Raw genomic sequence first — 23,097 nt, forward strand, 5'->3', positions numbered from 1 at the left:
CCATCTTTGCATTAAATCATCAATTGCCTCTTTAAATTCAGTCACCTTCTCTGACATATCTCACATTGCAGTTTCAGTGCCCATGAAATGATTGCATAAAGTCTCCATCTTATCCAGGATTATATTATATTATATTGCTAGATTTAGCTGGTCCCAAGACTGCTCTTATGCTTTCAGGCTTTGAGTTAGTCGGTATCTATTCTGATTTTGTTTTGTTTTTTGCTGACTTGGCTTCTTAGTTTTCATTTTGTTCATTCACAGTGAAAAATTTCTTAATTTTAAACATTTAAACCATCTTTTTAATACTCCATGGAGAGCTCATCCAAGTCACGTCTGTCTGGATCCTGCACATGGCCATGCCCCCCCTCTTCTGCCAATGGTGCACTGTCATCAATCTTTGTGCTCTGGGAACAGTTTCTTTCTATTGGCTGGTAAGTCAGACAAAATTTCAGCACGACTGAAAAATATACGAATGTTGCTGATACTTTCATTATAATGTTTCACAAATCTTTAATTATATCCATCAACAAAAACAATAATCCTGATTTAATTTCACCTTGCAACTGTAACAGGCATGAATGGGATTTAACTTTTTTTTGACAATCTGTGAGAATACTTGTAACCCCTGGTCTGACAGTAGGTGGGGGCTGGTATAGGTGGCAAACAACACCACTCAAGGCAAAAGAATCAGGGTTATTTGGATAGATTGTTCAGAGAACCAGCATAGCCACAACAGGATGAAGGGTCTCATTCTGTGATCTGAGGGAATGATTCTCAGATCTGAGCAAAATCCTGACGGCATGTCCTACTGCATTGAGTTATTTGTTCTCACACTTTAGATAAAATCAAATAAATAACAAGGCAATTTATTAAGTTAAGCTGTTTTTAAATGTTTTCACATGTCACGATAAGGAAAAGACACAGAAAACTATTTAGATCTAGGACAAAATGCTTTGTTTTTGTGCAGAGGTTTTCTTTCTTTGATTTCCTGCTTGAAATTACTGGGAAGCTTCTCAGAGGTGCTAGCTGATTGTTTCATATTGCCACAGTGTCAACATCAAATTCTTACGAATAATGACCCCCACCCTCTTGATCTGACATCCAACCAGTCTTCCAACATGATAAGTGACAGGCGAGCTAAATGGTATCCTTCTGCCTTGTAAATTTTAATGTGCCTAAGATCCTGTCACAGTTTTGGTCATAGTTCCAAAGTACGTACAGGTATTGGAGTGGACTCCACTAAGAAGAGGAGACAATGCCCTTTTAATTTCATTGCCTCTAGTGCCAGTTTAACTTAACACCTTCCTACCTCACCTGTATTGCTGAACTACGTAACCACCCAGGTTCAAAGTGCTGCTCCTCCTGAACACGAAAGCAAGGGCAAGTTGATCACGGTGAACAAAGACTCTCCTGAAGTCTGTCCAACATATAGAATGTTCTTTGATGATGACCATGACTACAGTAAGTAAGCAATAGTTTAAAAGTAAGAGTCTTTCAGGATTCACACGTTATTAGATGAGGAGGAATTTCTTTTCAACAGTCATCTTGTTACTAATGAGGGAGTGTCTTTTTGTTTGCACTAGTATAATAGTGAATATTTATTATCTATTTTTAAAATAATTATTGTCTCTTTTTAATTCCTTTAAATGCACGATTGTGGTTAGTTGTTTTCAGTTGCTTTTATAGTTTTCACAAAGCACTGTTCAGCAGTACTAAGTGAGAATATTGGTGAGAATAACTGTTCCAAAGATGGTGAAAAGAGTAACTTGTGTTAAAACAAAAGTAGGTTGACAATGCATTAAAATAAAGATCAATGAAAATGATGGCAAAGACCGAGTGATGAAATTATCCAAGCAATTGCAATAATTAACTCAATATAAATGGCACTTGTGATAAGTCTGCACAAATCACTGCATTTTGAGTTTCAAAGAGTGCTAGAAGGTGAATTCACTACCAAATTGAGCAAGGAAAATCATAACAAGTGAGTTGAACTAATTACAAGAAACAATCTCACCCAATTACCATCCAATATGCACTTTACAGGTTCATGATAAGTGAATAGATTATGGGTTTGGGATTGTGCCCAGACAGTATCTATAACATAGCATCCAAACAAGTATTTTTAACGTCGTTAAATAGAAAAATACAATTTTCAACAAAACAATAAGATAATTCTTTCTTTATCTTCTCAATGTACTTCTTTAAAAGTTGTCAGATTCTGCTATGATCATACCTCAGGCTGGTGGAGAAACTGTCCCTGCTGGACTCAACTCCCCTCTCTGCCACTGGATTCTGGACTTCTTGATTGAAAGTCCACAATCAGTCTTGGTTAGTAGCAAATTCTCAAGTTCCATCACACTGAGTACTGGTACACCTTATGGCAATGAGCTCAGCCCACTATTGTTCACGCTGCTGACTCACAGTTGCCTGATTCAGTTCAAACAATTAAGTTTGCAGATGATACAACAGAGAGGGGCTGGGCTCGTAAAATGACAAGAAGACAAAGGAGATAATTGTGGACTTTAGGAAGGCAAAGATTGACCACTCTCCATTACACATCAATTCATGGAAAAGAGTGGAGAGCACATCGCTCCTTGATGTGCCTATAAAGGAAAGCCTCCTTAGGAGGGCAAAGCTACCAGCCCCATCTTGACAGCTTTTTACAGGAGCTCTATTGAGCATCAATGTGTGGAATGGTAGCTGCAAAGCATTTGACTGGAAGTCCATGCAGAGGATCATCAAACAGCTGAGAAGATCACTGGGGACCATTGATGATATTTACGTAGTATGCTGTTTAAATGGGGCCAAAGAATTATTAGAGACCATTTTCATCCAGCACACAATATCATTGACCCACTACCACCAAGGAGGCGCAGGAACATCAAGATCGGAATGTCCAGGCTTCTTCCTGCAGGCTGTGAGATGGGGGAACAGTATCCTTTACCTGAGCAAATCATCCCAGAATATTTATAAATATACAAACGGTCCATAGGAGGCAAAGATAACGATTCGGGCCTGAGCCCTCCTGTGGGACCTGCTAAGCTTCTCCAGAGCGTTTGTGTATTTACTACAATCAGAGCATCTGCAAACTTTCTTGATTCACTCCCAAGATATTTGTTTTAAATTGTATGTTTATGTTATTGTGTGTTCACCGTAGTCCGGTGAAACGCTGTTTAGCCCGTTGTCTCTCTACAGTCAGACTATGATAAAAACAAACGCCTCCGGCAAATTGCACATCCAATAGCAGCAGGGTTGACCGACGACCCACCGCGCATGCTCAGATCAGGAATGCCGAACATGGCATTGGGCATGCGCAGCGTTGTATGCGAGAGCGGCGACGTGTCGATCTGACTGGTTGGCAGGAAGTAAAAGTGCATTAACCGGAAGCAGGAATTGGAGGCTCAGTGTGGGTCGGGGAAGGCATTGAGAACATTTTGTGCAGTCGGGTTTAAGGCGTCTTTCAGATCGGAAGTCCGGCGATCGTAAAGATGCTGAAAAAGTTCGACAAAAAGGACGAGGAGTCTGGTGAGTTCCTGTGGTGCAGGGAGGGAGAGCGGGTGGAGGTTGGTTGCTATAGCAGCGCCAGCCTGAAAACAAGGGCCTGTGGGTGGGTGAGAGAATGATAAAAGATCCCTTTTGGGGTGCAGTACCCTGCTGAAGGGCCATGAGGGTTTCAATAATTATTTTTCCAGGCTGTGAGGCTGGAATCAGCCTTCCAGTGTTTTTTGGCTTTTCCTCTTTCTAAACTCCAGTCATCAGCAAAGAGCCAAACTTTTCCCAAAAGCTGCGTATGACAGAGAGGGGCAATCAAATAAAACGAACATTGTGGCATTTCTTTTTCAAATTTAGCAGGTCTGTCCTGAAATCAAACTGGCAAAAAAAAAAAACCCGCTCATTCTTCTTGTGTTCCTCCCAATTTCTCAGGATTGCAATTTCACTAGGCCATTTTATAGAGTTAAAAAAAAAGCACAAGTGTAAAGGCAGAAATTTTCTGCCATTGGGTCGCAGAACATAAGTACTCCCCAACTGGCTTTGCAGTGCCAACTCCCTCTTTGACCTAGTGTCAGCGGTGGAGCACAGTGCTCTGCTACACATCATGAATGTACTGTGGCTGGCTAGGGGTGGGCTGATAATGTCACGGTGACATTGTCAGCCTGAGACAAGGGATTGGGATTTTTAAAACACTGACAGCAGGCAGGATTTTTGCCTGGACACTAAGAATGGCTGTAAATATCGCAGTCAACTTTCCTACACACTCTGGGGTCACCATTCTCCACTATGCACTCTGCACTGGGCAGATGGTAGACTTGGCGGGTGATGCTATGGCACCAGTTTCACCACCTCTGTTGGCTCCAAAGGATGCTATGAGGCGCCTCTCTTCATAAATGTGATGCAAGAGCAGCCTTTTAAAAAGGTAAGTTTGATATTTTTTTCTCCGTGAAATTAGCCATCCTTGAAGCTAAGGCTCGACATAAAGCACCTAATATTGCAGACCGTTGCCTTAAATGACTTGTAAGGAAGAACAAATTTAAATGTCGAGTTTGAGGAGCTTCAGCACTATATCATAAGAGCAATAAGGTCTTCTGTTACACAAGTGCTGGAGAAACTCAGCAGATCATGTGGAATCTATAAGATGTAAAACAGTTGTTTTCAAATTTTTTTCTTTCTACTCACATACCACTTTAAGTAATCCCTATGCCATAGGTGTTCTGTGATTAGTAAGGAATTACTTAATGGTATGTGAATGTGAGGGGGGAAGGTGGTGGGGAAGTTTGAGAACCACTGCTTTAGACCTAATTATTACTGAAACATTTTGCTTGAGAAAAATTGTCATTGGCCCATTTCCTTCTTTGGCTTGGCTTCGCGGACGAAGATTTATGGAGGGGGTAAAAAGTCCACGTCAGCTGCAGGCTCGTTTGTGGCTGACCAGTCCGATGCGGGACAGGCAGACACGATTGCAGCGGTTGCAAGGGAAAATTGGTTGGTTGGGGTTGGGTGTTGGGTTTTTCCTCCTTTGCCTTTTGTCAGTGAGGTGGGCTCTGCGGTCTTCTTCAAAGGAGGCTGCTGCCCGCCAAACTGTGAGGCGCCAAGATGCACGGTTTGAGGCGTTATCAGCCCACTGGCGGTGGTCAATGTGGCAGGCACCAAGAGATTTCTTTAGGCAGTCCTTGTACCTTTTCTTTGGTGCACCTCTGTCACGGTGGCCAGTGGAGAGCTCGCCATATAATACGATCTTGGGAAGGCGATGGTCCTCCATTCTGGAGACGTGACCCATCCAGCGCAGCTGGATCTTCAGCAGCGTGGACTCGATGCTGTCGACCTCTGCCATCTCGAGTACCTCGACGTTAGGGGTGTGAGCGCTCCAATGGATGTTGAGGATGGAGCGGAGACAACGCTGGTGGAAGCGTTCTAGGAGCCGTAGGTGGTGCCGGTAGAGGACCCATGATTCGGAGCCGAACAGGAGTGTGGGTATGACAACGGCTCTGTATACACTTATCTTTGTGAGGTTTTTCAGTTGGTTGTTTTTCCAGACTCTTTTGTGTAGTCTTCCAAAGGCGCTATTTGCCTTGGCGAGTCTGTTGTCTATCTCATTGTCGATCCTTGCATCTGATGAAATGGTGCAGCCGAGATAGGTAAACTGGTTGACCGTTTTGAGTTTTGTGTGCCCGATGGAGATGTGGGGGGGCTGGTAGTCATGGTGGGGAGCTGGCTGATGGAGGACCTCAGTTTTCTTCAGGCTGACTTCCAGGCCAAACATTTTGGCAGTTTCCGCAAAGCAGGACGTCAAGCGCTGAAGAGCTGGCTCTGAATGGGCAACTAAAGCGGCATCATCTGCAAAGAGTAGTTCACGGACAAGTTTCTCTTGTGTCTTGGTGTGAGCTTGCAGGCGCCTCAGATTGAAGAGACTGCCATCCGTGCGGTACCGGATGTAAACAGCGTCTTCATTGTTGGGGTCTTTCATGGCTTGGTTCAGCATCATGCTGAAGAAGATTGAAAAGAGGGTTGGTGCGAGAACACAGCCTTGCTTCACGCCATTGTTAATGGAGAAGGGTTCAGAGAGCTCATTGCTGTATCTGACCCGACCTTGTTGGTTTTCGTGCAGTTGGATAATCATGTTGAGGAACTTTGGGGGACATCCGATGCGCTCTAGTATTTGCCAAAGCCCTTTCCTGCTCACGGTGTCGAAGGCTTATGATGAATCATTTAGGTTTCAATTAAAACAGTGGTTTTCAAACTTTTTCTTTCCACTCACATACCACCTTAAGCAATCCCTTACTAATCACAGAGCACCTATGGCATAGGGAATACTTAAAGTGGTATATGAGTGGAAAGAAAATGTTTGAAAACCACTGTAATATTCGCTCTTTTGGGCATGAGCTCTTCAATAGTGCTAAAAATCAAGAAGGTGTCATAATAAGGTGGGGGGGGGAGGGGAGGAGCACAGGAAAATAGGACCGAGGTAGCAGGAGGAGAGTGGGAAGATAGAAGAGGAGCAGATAAATGATGGCAGAGGGCAAAGAAAGATAACTGTTGGTGAAAGAGATGGGGAGTTTGAAAAAAGACAAAAGAATGAAGAAAAGAGAATGGGACAAAGGGTTAATGAGAGCTCTCAATCGATGCTGATTTGTTGAAAATTACCGAGATGAAATACAAGGGGTTCCTCCAATTGGCCGGTGGCCTCAACTGACAATACAGGAGGTGATGGACAGACATGTCAGTGTGGCAAAGGGACGTGAAGTGATTGGCCACTTGGGGGTCCTTGCTGTTGAAACAAGCAGAGCGATGGAGAGTTGCAGGTGAAGTGTTACTTCATTTGGAAGGACTGTATGGGGCCCCAAATAGTGATGGTAAGTGCATCTTGCCAACACGGGCAAATACCAAGGGCAAGGGAGTGACAGAGGGAGCGATCCCCATGGAAAACTGGACTGGGGAAAATGTGTCTGGTGGTAGGATCCTGTTGTAAATGGCAGAAATTGCCAATACGGAGACTGGTGGGTAAGAACAAGGTGAGCCCAGTCCTTGTTGCATCAGGGAGGGCAAAGGGACCTGAGCAGATGTGCAGAAAATGCAGGTGAGGGCTGAGTTAACAGGTAAGGGGATATTCAGTGTCCTCCATAATGCTTGAGACAAAGACCCATTTTTCTTAAATTGCCCCATGCTCAGTTTTCAATTTGTCATCAAACAATTTACATGTCATTAAGATGCACATTCAAGGTTATTTGTATACATTTTGGTTTGACCATGTAAAAATGACTTTTACATGACTTTTTCCCCACTTCAGGGCACTATAATGTTTGGGACATTTGGTTTCACGGGTCTTTGTGAGCACCCTGGTATATTTAATTGTTTCATTCATGCAGGTATGAGAGAACTAGGCTTGCTTCTAAGTTTTTGATCACCTTTGGAGTCTGTAGTTGCTATTTTTCAACATGAGCAACAGAGTTGTCAAATGAGCAATTATGAAGATGAAAAACAAGAATGAAACTAAGAATCATTGCCCAAACTTAAGGATTACCAAAATCAACAGTTTGGAATATCATTAAGTGGAAAGAGCATAATGCTGAGCTTGTTAATTGCAAAGGGACTGATATTCCAAGGAAGATCTCCACTGCTGATGACAGAAGACCTCATCATAATGAAGAAAAATCCCCAAATACCTGTCTGACAGATCAGAAACACTCTTCAGGAGGCAGGAGTGGCTGTGTTAATGATTAGTGTCCACAGAAGACTTCATGAACAGAAATAGTACACTGCAAGGTGTCGACCACTAGTTACCCACAGAAACAGGATAGCCAGAGTACAGTTTGCCAAGAAGGATTTAAAAGAGCCTGTAGGGATTTGGTGATTTAAAAAAAAGTTGTGGACAGATGAGACCAAAATTAATCTGTATCAAGAGCAAAGTGTGAAGGTGTAAAGGAACTACCCAGATGATGGAGGGATGTTGTAGCCTGGCCATGTATGGTTGCCACAGGTACTGGTGCACTTCTCTTCATTGATGTTTCTACTGATGGCAGTGCAAAATTAATTCTGAGATGTGTAGGAACATCTTATCCACTCTCGTTCGTGCTAATGCCTCCAAACTCATTGGACGGTGCTTCATCCTACAGCAAGAGGATGATCGCAAACATAAGAGTTGTTCAAAGCTAAAAAAAATTGGAAAATTTTTGATTTGCCAAGTCAATCACCTAATCTGAATCCAATTAAGTCCACCCCCTTCCAGTCACGCTGCCAGTCTCCCCCCTCGCCCACCCCAATCGCTCTGCCGTCTCCCCCTGCCCGCTCAACCCGTGCTGCCAGTTTCTCCCCACTTGTCGGATTTTAGATGTCCGGATAAAGGATTGTGTACCTGTGTGATTACAACAACTATTGTGCTCTGAAATGGGGATTCTGTATAAAAAGTGCTGTAATTTCTACATGGATAAACCAAAGTATATACAAATATTATTTAATAAAATCTGGAATGTGTACTTTAATCAGATGTGATTTGTTTGATTGCAAACTTTAAACTGTGGAGCACAGAAACAAATAAGGGGGGACAAAGTGTCTGCCCCAAACATTATGGAGGGCACAGTAAGTGGGAGAGTAAAAGAGAGGAAAAAGCTGACAAGTGATGGGGAGGGACTAGCTCTGAATGGGAAAGGAAGAGAAGGAGTTGGGGAGCTGGAGGAAAGGAGTCAGAGGAATGGAGGAAGGGAGAGACTTTAGGAGGGGGATGGGTTTAGTAGAAGCTGAAGAAATCTCCGTGAATGCCATCTGGCTGGAGAGTACCCAGACATTGTTCCTCCAATTTGTGCGTAGCTTCTGGAATGGTGGATGGAATTGATTAGCCACTGGGAGGTCTCTGTTACTGCAGTGGACAGAGTGAAGGTTCTTAATGAAACAATCTTCCAGTCTGCATCTAGCCTCTCTGTAGAGGCCAGAATGGGTTTACCGTATTCAATAGATGACACCCGCAGATTCAAAAGTGAAGTCCTCACTGCTGGAGGCTCCAAATGGTGATGTATCATTTTTTGCAGTCACGGGTAGGTACTGTGAGGAGAATTAGTATGAAGGGATGAAGGAGTCTCAGAGGGAGTGGTCCCTGCAGAAAACGGGGAGGCTAAGATGTGTCTGATAGTGTGACCACAATGTAGCTGGCATAATATATTGGATGTGAATTACTGAGAATAATATATTGGATGTGGCGGATGGTGTTTGGTGAGGTAAAGGGGTAACCGGTTCTTGTTGTGTCTCAGGGTAGAGTTGGCCAGAGGTGGACCAAGGAAACTTTAAGTGTGGGCAAAAGTTAGCAGCAAAGTAGATAATATTGACAATTGTTGGTGCAGGAGGTAGCACTGAAGTAGTTAATGAGGTGGAGAAAGAGTTGAGGAACGTACTGTTTTTACAGTCTGGAACTAGAGAGCCGATGGTTACAAATTTATTTGGCTGTGAAAAGCCCTGGTTAGCCCTTGAGTACTGTGACTATTCTGTTAGAATATGTGTTGTGCATTAGAAGGAGATTTTGTATAAGCTGGTGCTGTTGGTGTAGGAGTGATTTGATTAAAGTTTTGTTTATTGGTAAAGTAAATACATTTGCATTGATTTGACAGACCAGAACTAAAGTGGTACAGGTATTGTCAAAAAATTAAAACTAGACTGCAGAAGGTGCTAAACATTTGGAACTTGCTTTTGTAAATGGCTATCTGAGATTAATGTATTTTTTAACCAGATGTGTTAAGGCATTGGTTCTTGGCCTCTTTTCATCCACATCTCCAAAAGTGTATCTTTGCTATAACAATTCATGACCACCAGTGGGGAGGGCGAGATAGGAGTTGTTGACGAGCTTGAGCTACTTCCCAGACCACCAGGAATTTTGGTTTTTGGTGATTTAAAAAAAAAAAAAAAAAATGTTGTCAAGTTTCCTACTAGTTTTGTGTATTTTTTTTACATCGGCAATACTTCAATGCTTTGCCATGGTTCACCTAAAGGAAACTCATTGACTGCCTGAAGTATGCAGAGCATAGGTTGAGAAATACAGTACTGGGGGAAAAGATGGGCTTTAGGTTCCTTACCAGTTGTAATCTTCAATAAGAAAATGAAGACATAAAGCAGAAATTGGCAAGTGACCTTTCATTGTCTGCTCTGTCACTGCCATGGCATTTTATTTTAATTTGGAGGAAACTCTGCTGTGTAACCTTGTGTAATCCATAAATTGATTAATCTTGAGTACATTTAGTGACTGAGCCCTCCACATCTGCAGAATGGAGAGCTGGTGGAAAGACAGGCAAAGGGAAGGGAGGGAGAATGGGGAGTAGGCAAGCAGAAACTGGAGAAGTTGATGTTAATGAAGAGGGTTGGAGAGTGCAAACTCCTAATTTTCCATCTGGGCACTCTCCAACTGGATGGCATTAATGTCGACTTTTCCAGTTTCTGCTAGCCTACACCCCATTCTCTCTCCCTTCCCTTTCCCTATCTTTCCTCCATTCTCCACCCCCTTTCCTCTCCATTCACAGTTATTCTCTCCCTGTTTGCTAATGTGCCTTCACTCCTTTATCTACCGATTTCCTCCTGCCTGTGGGATTGTGCTTCTCCCACCCACATCCCCACCATTTTGTTTGAGCACCTTGATGAAGGGCTCAAACCAGAAGTGTTGGTTATGTATCTTTATCTTTGATATATAACGTACACTGTTATTCCAACATTGTGTTTTTATTCTGGTTGGCTGCCAGTTGCTAGTGGAGTTCCATAGGGGTTGGTGTTGGGACCGCTTATTTTTATGTTGTGTTACAGAGTTCTGTGTTGTGTGGCTTTGTGTTGAAAAGTGACAGTTTGCCTGAGAGAGCCAAGGGGAAGGTGGACTGCTGAGAGAGTGGGAGACAGACTGAGCATGTGCAGGAAATGATCTAATAATTTTTGGACTTGGACAATAAACCACCACCTGGTGTGCTGTGGAGTGGAAGGAGGCCCAGAGCATGAGTTATGGTCTGGAGGACAGTTTAGAATGTTGGGATTTCAAAAAGGGATGAAGATTCCGCAGGCAGCCAGAAGGATCCGGACCAAGCTATTGTACCTCTCTCTGTGCAAGCAACACAAAGACAACTTTGAATTTTGTGCTCGCTCGCGCTCTCTCCTCTTGCGTGCTATTTAGGCTGGGGAATTTATTAGTTTGACACTGTTAGAGAGATTTGCATAGTCACCAGTGGGCATTGTTATAAAAGGGGGGGGGGGAGAGATTTTGAATTAAAGTTTGAAGGTGAATTTTTGTTAATAAAGTAATTGTTCATCTGTACCTCTGTGATATGACTTCTTTGTGGTTGCTGGTTTGATCTTGTAACAATTGTATATAAATAATTTAGATTATGGAATTAGTGGCTTTGTTGTCAATTTTGCAGATAATGCGAAGGTAAGTGGAGGAATAGGTAGCATTTGAGGAAATGGGGAGACACAGAACATTTTAGATTAGGAGAATGAGCAGAGAAATGCAAATACAATACCCATTACAGTGATCCAAAGTGTATGGTCATGCACTTCGATTGGGGGGAAAAAATAGAGGGCAGACTATTTTCTAATGGTGAGAAAATTGAAAATGCTCTGATGCAAAGGGACCTGAGAGTCCTCGTGCATGAAGGTAAACTTGCATGTTGATTTGGTGGTGAAGAAGACTAATGCAATACAAGCACTTATTTTTAAAATACACGCTGGACCACTTAAAAATGGGCAATGGGCTGCAGTTGGCCAGGGCTGTAGGTTGGCCATCCCTGATCGAGACCCTGTTGTATTCTTGGATAATTGTCTTCACTGTCTAGTTTCTACCAGTTTTGATGTTATCTGAAAAATTTCCAATCACATCAACCAAATTCTCATCCAATTTATAAGAATAAATAAAGCAACAGTGAACCCAGCACTGAGCCTGTGGCACACCATTGGTCACAGGCTTTCAATTTGAGTAACAATCCTCATGACTGCCCTCTTACTCCTGAAATCAAGCCCCCTCTTTGCATTCAATTTGCCAGCTTATTTTGGATCTTGTGTTCTCCTATTTCAATGATTGTAAGCCTTTTGATCTAATTCTCTGGATTCATGGTTGGCCTAGTTTTCCTTTTGGAATTTGTGCCTTAAGGTTATGTATTTGTTATAAATGATGTACTCTTTAAATATTAGCCATTATTTATCTGTTGTCATTGCATGTAATGTAGTTTCCAGTCCACTATAGCTTTTCCCTCGTACCTTTAAGTGCTGAAACAGGATTAAGATTGTAAATGGTTGCTTTGTCAGAGTGAGAGTAGAGATGATTGAAATCTATAGCTGATGAGCAATAAAATCTTCGCCATCAGTAATGTGGGTAGTCTCAAGAATGGGACCTGATCTGAAAAGTTGACTGACCATGGATGCTGCCTGACCCACTGAGTCATCCAGCTTTTAATTGCTTGATGTGTTACCTCAAGAAATACTGGGTTCAACGTGTAGGGTCACCACAGGCCAATGAACAAGGCCCTCGATAGATAAAAGGTAAATGCCTTTGTGGCAATGTGGCTAGAGTGATTACTTTTCCAAAAAGTAAGTGGAGTCAACATTAATATTTCCTGAAAAAATGACCAATAATCAGTAATGGGTTATAGATTAGACTAAGAAATGTATATGATTTGGGCTGAGTGGATATGTAGACATGTATCTGGATATAGCCTTTCAGGAACTTGATGTCCAAAGCACTTAACTACAAAAGCAATTTTTATTTGTTGAAGGAAATTTAGCAGGTAACAGATTTTGTTTTGGTACTGTTTGTTGTTACCTGGGTGGAGCATCATTCTTTGCATTCTATTCACTGTGGGAATCTTGTGACAAATTGCCTGATTCCATCCTTCTCTCAACCCCATCTGCAACTGATATGTCAAGTAGTGTTGGATTCTAATCCTGGTGTTGATTGTGATGCTCCCTGGCCCTTCCATTTCCACCCTCTGTAGGTTAACAATATATTATCTAGCCCTTGCTATCCCCTCCTCCTCCAGGCAACCCTTGTTCTAATTTGGCTGCCAAGCCATCAGATTTAACGTTTTTAAAACATGTCGTCGAATTCTTGTTATATATCTGCAGTTTTGTAATTCCAGCTGAATCTTTTTGATTCTTGGTGCATGGGTTTTGTGTGGCCCACTATATGAACCTTCACCAGATTTCTAATTTAATGTTTTCTACAATCTGATTTAATTTGTATCTTGTTTGTTATTTTGCTACACTGAAAAGTATCAACTGTAGTATATTGATTTACTTCTAATACAATGCATTAATGGTTAAATATTTTCCTGTTTGTTTTTTAGGTGGCGGCTCAAACCCATTTCAGCATTTGGAGAAGAGTGCTGTACTGCAGGAGGTAAGCAATGATTTTGACAACCAACCTTTTTCCATTCACTGTAAGTCCAACTCTTAAGCCCCTTTCACACTTGTAAGTGGTCCCAAGAATCAAACAGCAATCAGCCTTTAAAGTGCCAAGTGTGAAAACTCATCTCATGCTGGGATTGAGGGCCTCGACCCCTAGTACAATCCCCGGCGTCTATAGACGCCAGCATTGCAATCAGTCAAGTGTGAAACGGGTAATTGCATTGTAGGATTGAAGAGACTCGAGTTTTTGCGTGAGTGCAGGAAGAAAAGATTAAAATGAAGGTATAAACTTTGCCATGGGGAAGTTGAGTGGAGGTGGGGGGAGAGAGGAAATATATAGTAATAGCAAACAATTTTTAAACAGTGTGGGAAAATTGGTAGCGCTATAGTGCACAATTTATAAAGACCATGGGGGGGGGGGTGGAAGCAATGGTGGCCCTGAGTTCCCAGAATGCCATGTGGCAGAGACACCTCTCTATGAATGTTCCATGCATGCAGCCAGACATACAACTCTATCTCTGCTGCATGGAATTCTGGGAGGGTGTGTTTCCCATCACTTTTTCCCCCACGGTATTTATAAATTGTATGCGATAGCGCTACAAACTTTCCCACCCTGTTTAAAAATTGTCTGCTATTGCTATTTATTGCTCGCACTTTCCCACGCTCACTTATAAAAGTTTATATTAGGTCGGTACAATAACAGGAACTGAAGATCTCATATTGTGCTGTACATAAAGCTTAATTATGTTATAATTATGCATAATTAATTTAGTTCAAATACAAGATCCTGATACATAGATCAGGATTTAGGGCAGGTCCACCATCACTCGATGCGTCAAGACCGCATCAGTAGAAGGTAGAACCGTCCTAATCCTTGCAAGTGTGAAAATGTTCAAGTTAGGAGTGGTCAAATGTGAAAAGCCAAACCCCCATTCCTATCCTGGGACACTGAACAGCCAATTTAGTGGGATGCAAGTGTGAAAGGGTCTTTAGACTCTGGACTAGCCAGACTTTACATGATGAATTATTAGAATTATCCAATCAACCACAGCTAGTGTTATGAACCTTCTAACATTCTAAAAATATTGCTGACCTCTGTAATCCTGCCAGGGTCAAGCGATAGAAAGAAGTATGTGGAGGGATGACTTTGTGAAGATCACATTGCTTCACTTGGCTGCGATCTTATCTCCTCTGCAGAAAAGAGTCGTTTGAAGTTTTAAACTTAGAATGTACACTGTAGAGTTTAATGCTGAGTATCCATGGCTTGACTTTCCTACAGCAGAAACTGCAAAGCAATGGGAAGTTATCAGTAACACTCTATCTGCAGTACCCTCCCCTGGCAAGATATGTGAACCTGTCTGAATCCACTCCTGGGCTAAAATACTGAAGCCTAATTACATGAACTCTGATACATAGGGCAAGGCATGTTACTTGCATGCCCATCACCAGACTTATGAAATGGACAATCTGTTCTGAGCTCTATCGTGGCAATAAATTTAACTGATGGACAGTGGAAAAGACTCAAGGATATGCTCAAGATATGCATGAAAATATGCCTCCTGGATTATCCAGGATTGCTCAAAATGGATTTAGCACTGAGAACCTGGAGTTGTATTTTTATCAAGGGCACACAGAAGTCCAGTCTCTTGGACAGAGGGAAACTCGCCACATGAAAATAGGAGCAGATGTAGGCAAGCTGGCCACTGAAACTTTCACTCCTAAGATTCTAGCTAATATGTCCCAGACTGCACATCCTCCTGCCCCAGCTGCAGCAGATTCTTTGAATTCCACATTGAATTCATTACATATTGTGGAATGCACAGAATATAGGTGCAAGCATTATCATTTCTTCCCAGATATTTGTCAATGGCTTTCTTAGTGGAAGTTGAATGGGGTAACGAGATAAACAATGGAAAATGGCAGACAGATGGTCATTGAGTTCACTTGTGGCCATTACCCACTAGATTATTTAATTACAGGGAGCCAATCTGCATATCCTGATGTGGATTTATCCTGGTATTGTGGTTTTAAATGGAGTAATGAACTGAGGATAAGAGTTCAAATATCATCACAGTAGCTGAAGAATTTAAATTGTGAATTAAATGATCTGCATTTTTTTTGAGAAAGCTAATACCAATAATGGTCGTAATAGTAATCCAATGTCATTTGGAAAACGAAATTGAGTAATGCATTGGAAGGAAAAATTTTGTAATGTTTTTCCCCATTGACTCTTAACAGCTTTCTGTGATTGCATATTAAACCATTGAAGTGTGTCAAGCTGTTGTTTAAATTGAATTTATTTTTAAATTTAGACATCAGCACGTTAACAGGCCATTCAGGCTCATGAGTCTGTGCTGCCCAAATTACACCCTATTAAACTATTCCCCTAGTACGGTTTGAATGATGGGAGGAAACTGGAGCCCCCGGAGAAAACTTACACAGATACGGGGAGAACATACAAATAGTGTGGGATTTGAACCCTGGTCCGGTCCTGATCGCTGGTACTGTAAAGGCTTTGTGCTAACTGCTACGGTTGTGTTTAAATTACATGGAACTGGAACATGCTATGGAGATAAATTATCTTCATCAGTGTTTATAACTCCATAGAAACCTTCTCCCATTCAACTTTGCATTGCCTTACAAGCTTATTATTTTTCTATCTTGCATCCATCTTGCTTCCATAAAATGATCTGTCCAATTGCTTTTTCTTTTTATGCAGCTTCCAAAGACTCTATTACATGTACTGATGACATGTAAATTTATGGTTCACCTTTGTGGTCACACAGACATGTGAGGTTGCTATTGCTAAATAGACTGCTTGAGAAGATGAAGGTGGCCAAGTTATCTGGACCAGAGGGGCTACACCCAGGGTTTTGGAAGAGATAGTTTGAGATTCTGAACTGAAGAAACAAATAGCAATTGCACTGATCATTTTATGGAAGCCGGATGCATGCAAGATAGAAAAATAGTGATGATCTTTCAGGAATTGCTAGAGTTGGGAATTATTCTAGAGAACTGGAAAATTGCACTACAGCCTTTAAAAAGGAAAAGGGGAAAAATACAAGAAGTTAAAGACCAGTTAACCCAAGATCAATGGTGGCTGGATTCTGGAGTCAGAGGCTGGTGAATCATTGCCACAGATGGCTGTAGAAGCCAAGGCGCTGGGTGTTTTTAAAGCACCTGTAGGTTCTTGATTAGTAAGGGTGTCAAAGATTCTGGGGAGAAGGCAGGAGAGTGGGATTGAAAGTTAAGTTTATAGTCATCTGATTGAGCAAGTACAACCCAATGAAAGAGCATTCTCCGGTCCTCTATGCAAAATATGTCTGACACAACCAGACATAACACACATATAGACAAACAATATATATGCAGGACAAGTATAGTATAATTCTGATTACCCAAAATTGTTGGGACCAAGCTCATTTTGGATAAACATTTTTTTCAGAGAACCGGTTATTTTTTTAAAAAACAGCCCAGTAGCTATAGCAAATCACTTGTAACGGTGTTTAAACAACAACAAACAACAAGTTAAGGCTTTTTAAGCATTAAAAATAATGTTTAATTCTCACCAAAAAAATGCTCCCCACTGCCGATCACCAACACTTCCCCACTGAGGCCCCACTGCTACCACTGGGAGCCCAATGTCCACAGTCAGTTCAGCTCTTGAAAAAAAAATTCAGATAAATGAGAAATTTGGATATCCTTGTTTATCCAAAATTTAAGAGCATTTCAGAAAATCTTATTTTTAGATAATCGGAGTTGTACTGTATTATCTAAATAAATAAATAAATATTGCTTTGTTCATGTGAGAGTCTCGGATGGAAAGAAAAAATTGTATCAGCCATGATCTGAATAGCAGACAAGACTCAGTGGTCTGAACGGCCTAATTCTGCTCCTAAGCCTTCTCTTCGTCTGCTGTATCATATTTCTTCAAGATATTTAAGACTTATTTTGTTGCCTCCAACTTTCTGTTCTTGAGAGAAGATGGACGAAGTTAATTAAAACTTGTGCATGGGTGTAATATATTTGTGCTTCTGTGTTGATATCATGGCCTCACTCATCTCTGGCATTTGCTAATTAGTTAACTAGGATTATTTATGATATGACACACTTATTTTTGTTATTTTCTTTCTTTAGGCTCGGGTTTTTAATGAAACTCCTATCAATCCTCGGAAATGCGCTCACATTTTGACCAAGATTCTGTACCTGATAAACCAGGTTGGAGTGCTCTCTGTATCCTGATCTACAAGTTGTGTGAACTGCATTTTCTGACTCTTGAGCAATTTGTATTGGACATCAATCTGAAATGTTGTTCAAAGCCTTAAGAATGCTGAAATGGAATGTTGGGGTTTAGTGCAGTAGAGGGATTCCTCAAATTTTAGGGAAAAAAATGGTTTGTATGGTTGAAGGCAATTCTGTTTATTAAAGTAGTGAAGATGTCAGGTGTTAACATTGTTGGATTTCATCTGATTCTAACATCAGAGAGCTTTACACTGTACATGACAATGTCCTAGTAGATCGACTATTACCTCCTGGTACATTGGTAAAAAATAAACACAATGATAATTGGTATGATGGTCTTTTCTCAAAGACTCAATGTAGCTTAAAATGAATAAGTTTATGTAAGGCTTGAAATGTTGATGTACCTTTCACCCCTGTGTGCTTTTCTAGCTTCTCCTTAATGACAGCTACTCTTTTCACCTCTGATGCTCAGTTGCATAAATAAGACTTTCACTCTAGAATACCAGACTTGACCTTTTTAAGTCTTTTAAGTTCCTTGCCTCAAAGTTCAGGAAGCTGAACCCTTGAATAAATTCAAAGCTGATACAGATTTCTAACCAGTAAAGAAAGCAGTGATTAGAAAGCTGGATCAGCCTTGATCTTTTTGAATAGAAGACCAGGCTTGATAGTTGTGTGATTTGGTTATAGTTTTAAAGGCAAAGGAATTGATTGGGTTTTTGGCAAGAAACACTTAATTTGCTGGAGGAGCAATCTACAATAAAGGGATATGTCCCTTTAAACCCTGTCCTTTAACTTCCTGTTACACGAGAGGTCTGAGCGCACTCAATCACTGCTATACCAATATAAGGAAGGCATACCGTTTCTTCCCAAGACGCACCATGGTAAGTCTGATCACCTGGTTGTGCTCCTGCTTTCATACAGACAGCCTATAAAGAGAGTCTCCAGAAATCAAGACAGCTAAAGGCTGAAGAACAGTAACAGGACTTAATCGAATCAGCAGATTGGGCGGTGTTCAAGGACTCAGCTGAGGATCTGAATAATTACACCAGGGCTGTCACAGACTTTATCAAAACAGCTGTGGATGATTGCGTCCCCACCAAATTGTTCAGGGTTTTCCCCAACTAGAAACCCTGGACAAATGATGAAATCCAGAACCTGCTGAGAGTCAGATCAATGCGGAAGAGGCAGGTATGAAATATGAAGGTGAAGTGGAGATTCTGGATGAAAACGGAAACAACAAGGGATATATGACAGCTGTGGCAGGGCCTAAATGCCATAACCTGCTACAAATCAAATTCGATAAAGTAGCAGACAGCAAAGCTTTGCTCTCAGAGGAACTCGATGCCTTCTACACCTGATTTGACAAAGGTAACAGCGAAGAACCAACCCTCCACACTCACATCCTCAATGATCCTATCATGTCAATATCCGAGGATGATGTGCATGCTGTCTTTAGGAGAGTGAATTTGGCCTGACGGAGTGCCTGGCTGAGTATTAAAAATCTGTGCTGACCAACTCAATGTATTTACTGATATCCAATATCTCACTCTAGCAGGGAGTGAACCCACCTGTTTCAAACAGGTGTCAATCATACCGGAGCCCAAGAAGAGTGTAGTAACCTGCCTTAATGACTTTTGGTCAGTAGCACTTGCGTCAACAGTGATGTTGGTGATGTGAGGCTGGTGTTTAAGCATAACAGCTCCTGTCTGAGTGGGGACATGGATACATTCCAGTTTGCCTCTTGTAGCAACAGGCAAATACCATCTCACTGGCTCCACACAAAGCCCTGGAACACCTGGACAGTAAAAGTGCATTCATCTGGATGCTCTTTATCAACTACAGTTCAGTATTTAGCCACCCATCATCCCCTCAAAACTGATCAGCAAACTCCAAGAACTGGGGTCCTCAACACCCCTCTGTATAATTGGATCATGGATTTCTTCACCTCCAGACCACTATCAGTGAATTTTGGTAAGAACATCTCCACAATCTTCATTGGTACTGGAGCACCTCAGGGCTGCTTTCTTAGCCCCCCCACCCCACCCCCTCTCTACTCACTTTACACCTGTGTGACTCATTATGACAACACCATTTACAAATTGGCTATTGGTACCATGGTAGTGTGTTGTATAAAAAAAGTGATGAGTCACCATACATGAGTGAAGTCAGTGTCACCAAAACTTCAGGAAGAGAAAGCTAGAGATATACAAACAAGTGCACGAAGAAAGCACGTCGGCCCCTCTACTTTCTCAGGAGTTTCCAGAGATTTGGTATGACATCAGAAACCATGGCAAATTTCTACAGATATGGAAAGTGTGCTTACTGGCTGCATCATGGTCTGGTATGGGGACACCAATACTCGAATGTAAAGCTCTCCAAAAGATAGTAAACACAGCCTAGTACATCATAGGTAAAACCCTCCCCCTATTGAGAACATCTGGAGGGAACATTGCTACTCATGAGCAGCAGCAATTATGGACCTAAACAACACAGCACATGCTTTGATCTAGCTGGTGCCATCAGAAAAGAGGTATAGATGCCACCAAGTTCAACAATCTCAATCAGAGACTCATTTAAGGACTCTTGTGCCCCTCCCTCCCTCATTATCTGTTTGTAGTTTAGCACTACCAGTAAGTGGTAATTCTGCCTTATTTGCAGAAAACAGAATCTCAGTGTTGTATGTGATGTCATGTATGTATTCTTGACAAGAAATCTGAACTTCAAAATTTATCTAGCCTAGGAGTTTCCAAAGTGGTCGATATCAACCCTGGGGGGTCGATAAAAGCCAGTGGCTCAAAAATGGATTGATAAGGGGGGGTGGTGGGTTCAATTGAAAATGGCATCAATGGCAGTGTTGGCCAACCTCTTGTGACAATGAGCTTTGGTGGCTGCCTTGTTGTATTTGATTTTGGCCTTTAAATTAATGTAGAGAGAACAGGAGGAAGGAAAGAGTTCTATGTTTTATATACATGTAATCGTTGGATCTTTTGGATCACTTTTTGGTGGGGGGGGGAAAGGGGAGGATAGACTTTTACACGGTCAAACTTTTGATGTCATAAGTACCTGCGTTGTTCAAAGCTTCGGATGATTTGATGGCTGGGACCAAGTGGTATATCCATGCTAAACTCCGATGGTGTCAGGGTGAGAGTCCACGACTTGGAGTTCAGATGGGCGGGCATCGGGGGTGAGATTTGGATGGGCGGGCATCGGGGGTGAGATTTGGATGGGCGGGCATCGGGGGTGAGATTTGGATGGGCGGGCATCGGGGGTGAGATTTGGATGGGCGGGCATCGGGGGTGAGATTTGGATGGGCGGGCATCGGGGGTGAGATTTGGATGGGCGGGCATCGGGGGTGAGATTTGGATGGGCGGGCATCGGGGGTGAGATTTGGATGGGCGGGCATCGGGGGTGAGATTTGGATGGGCGGGCATCGGGGGTGAGATTTGGATGGGCGGGCATCGGGGGTGAGATTTGGATGGGCGGGCATCGGGGGTGAGATTTGGATGGGCGGGCATCGGGGGTGAGATTTGGATGGGCGGGCATCGGGGGTGAGATTTGGATGGGCGGGCATCGGGGGTGAGATTTGGATGGGCGGGCATCGGGGGTGAGATTTGGATGGGCGGGCATCGGGGGTGAGATTTGGATGGGCGGGCATCGGGGGTGAGATTTGGATGGGCGGGCATCGGGGGTGAGATTTGGATGGGCGGGCATCGGGGGTGAGATTTGGATGGGCGGGCATCGGGGGTGAGATTTGGATGGGCGGGCATCGGGGGTGAGATTTGGATGGGCGGGCATCGGGGGTGAGATTTGGATGGGCGGGCATCGGGGGTGAGATTTGGATGGGCGGGCATCGGGGGTGAGATTTGGATGGGCGGGCATCGGGGGTGAGATTTGGATGGGCGGGCATCGGGGGTGAGATTTGGATGGGCGGGCATCGGGGGTGAGATTTGGATGGGCGGGCATCGGGGGTGAGATTTGGATGGGCGGGCATCGGGGGTGAGATTTGGATGGGCGGGCATCGGGGGTGAGATTTGGATGGGCGGGCATCGGGGGTGAGATTTGGATGGGCGGGCATCGGGGGTGAGATTTGGATGGGCGGGCATCGGGGGTGAGATTTGGATGGGCGGGCATCGGGGGTGAGATTTGGATGGGCGGGCATCGGGGGTGAGATTTGGATGGGCGGGCATCGGGGGTGAGATTTGGATGGGCGGGCATCGGGGGTGAGATTTGGATGGGCGGGCATCGGGGGTGAGATTTGGATGGGCGGGCATCGGGGGTGAGATTTGGATGGGCGGGCATCGGGGGTGAGATTTGGATGGGCGGGCATCGGGGGTGAGATTTGGATGGGCGGGCATCGGGGGTGAGATTTGGATGGGCGGGCATCGGGGGTGAGATTTGGATGGGCGGGCATCGGGGGCGAGATTTGGATGGGCGGGCATCGGGGGCGAGATTTGGATGGGCGGGCATCGGGGGCGAGATTTGGATGGGCGGGCATCGGGGGCGAGATTTGGATGGGCGGGCATCGGGGGCGAGGATCCGCAGTCAGTTGTTCGGGGGGAACACAAGGATCAATGATCAGGAGTTCAGATGGGCAAGTGCCACGGTGAGGATCCATAGTCGTGAGTTCAGATGGGCAGGCAACTGGGTAAGGATCTGTGGTCAGAGCATTGGGTACATGAATGGGCATGTGGCTGAGGCCAAAAAAATAGGGGGGTTCATTTTAACACGAGATTGACTATTACTCGAGTGTATATGGTACCCATCGAAGAGGGATCAAATATTCCTTGAAGGGATCGATGGTCTAAAAGGGTTTGGCACCCCTGATCTAGCCAGTCAGGAGGCTTAAAGAACATAACTTTAAACCAGTTGTTCTCAACCCTTTTTGCCCTAGGCCCCACAAATTTTTTAAAAGAAACATACGCCCCACCATTAGTGGGAAAAAAAGTTATATATTCAAAAGAAGTTTTAATTAAATCATTTACTGCAAGTGTATTTCAATGCAATTAAGGTTACACTGGAATACACTGGAACACATATTTCATATTCAACTACTACTTCAATATGTCAACCATCTCAAACTCTCATTCAACAATTGTCACTTCAGTGAGATCCTTGCCCCTGATGCTGGCTGCAGAATTTTTTGATTCGAGGGACTAATTTTGTTAGTTTCAACCTTAAATCTCAATGTTTTGTAATTTCCAGTCAATTACTCTTGTAGCAAATCACTAACAGCACTGAAGCCACATTCTACTAAATAAGATGATGGAAAATGTATCAGTAGTTCCCTTGCTAAAGTAGTTGAGTTTGGGTATTTCTTTTCGATCTCGTTAGACAGCCACATCATGGTTCCTTTCACTTTGAACAGAATTTTCACAGATTCATCATAAAAATCATGTCTGAAACTTCAGATAAGTCCACCAGCAATGGTTAAGTTAAGCAAAAGGGAAAATCCATTGCCTTTAAATCACAAAATCTATCATTGAAGTCAGTAACCAACATTTT

The 23,097-nt window shown here is 43.0% G+C and overlaps 1 protein-coding gene and 1 long non-coding RNA gene across 2 annotated transcripts in view; one reads left to right on the plus strand and one right to left on the minus strand.

The window, feature by feature from the left end:
- Positions 1-3,365: 3,365 nt before the first annotated feature.
- Positions 3,366-23,097, plus strand: part of copg2 (COPI coat complex subunit gamma 2) — a 109,055-nt gene continuing 89,323 nt past the window's right edge. The window contains exons 1-3 of the mRNA XM_069937346.1: positions 3,366-3,525; positions 13,293-13,345; positions 17,491-17,571. Of these exons, the coding sequence (XP_069793447.1) occupies positions 3,489-3,525; positions 13,293-13,345; positions 17,491-17,571 (171 nt within the window). The 5' untranslated portion in view covers positions 3,366-3,488. The remainder of the gene's footprint in view (positions 3,526-13,292; positions 13,346-17,490; positions 17,572-23,097) is intronic.
- Positions 14,466-19,617, minus strand: LOC138763358 (uncharacterized). Its single transcript, XR_011357507.1, has 3 exons — positions 19,541-19,617; positions 16,923-17,015; positions 14,466-14,638 (listed from the first exon to the last, which is right to left on the minus strand). It is a non-coding gene; the product is annotated as an uncharacterized lncRNA (long non-coding RNA).

The sequence above is a fragment of the Narcine bancroftii genome, chromosome 5, assembly GCF_036971445.1.
Source record: "Narcine bancroftii isolate sNarBan1 chromosome 5, sNarBan1.hap1, whole genome shotgun sequence".
Classification (NCBI taxonomy): Eukaryota; Metazoa; Chordata; class Chondrichthyes; order Torpediniformes; family Narcinidae; genus Narcine; species Narcine bancroftii.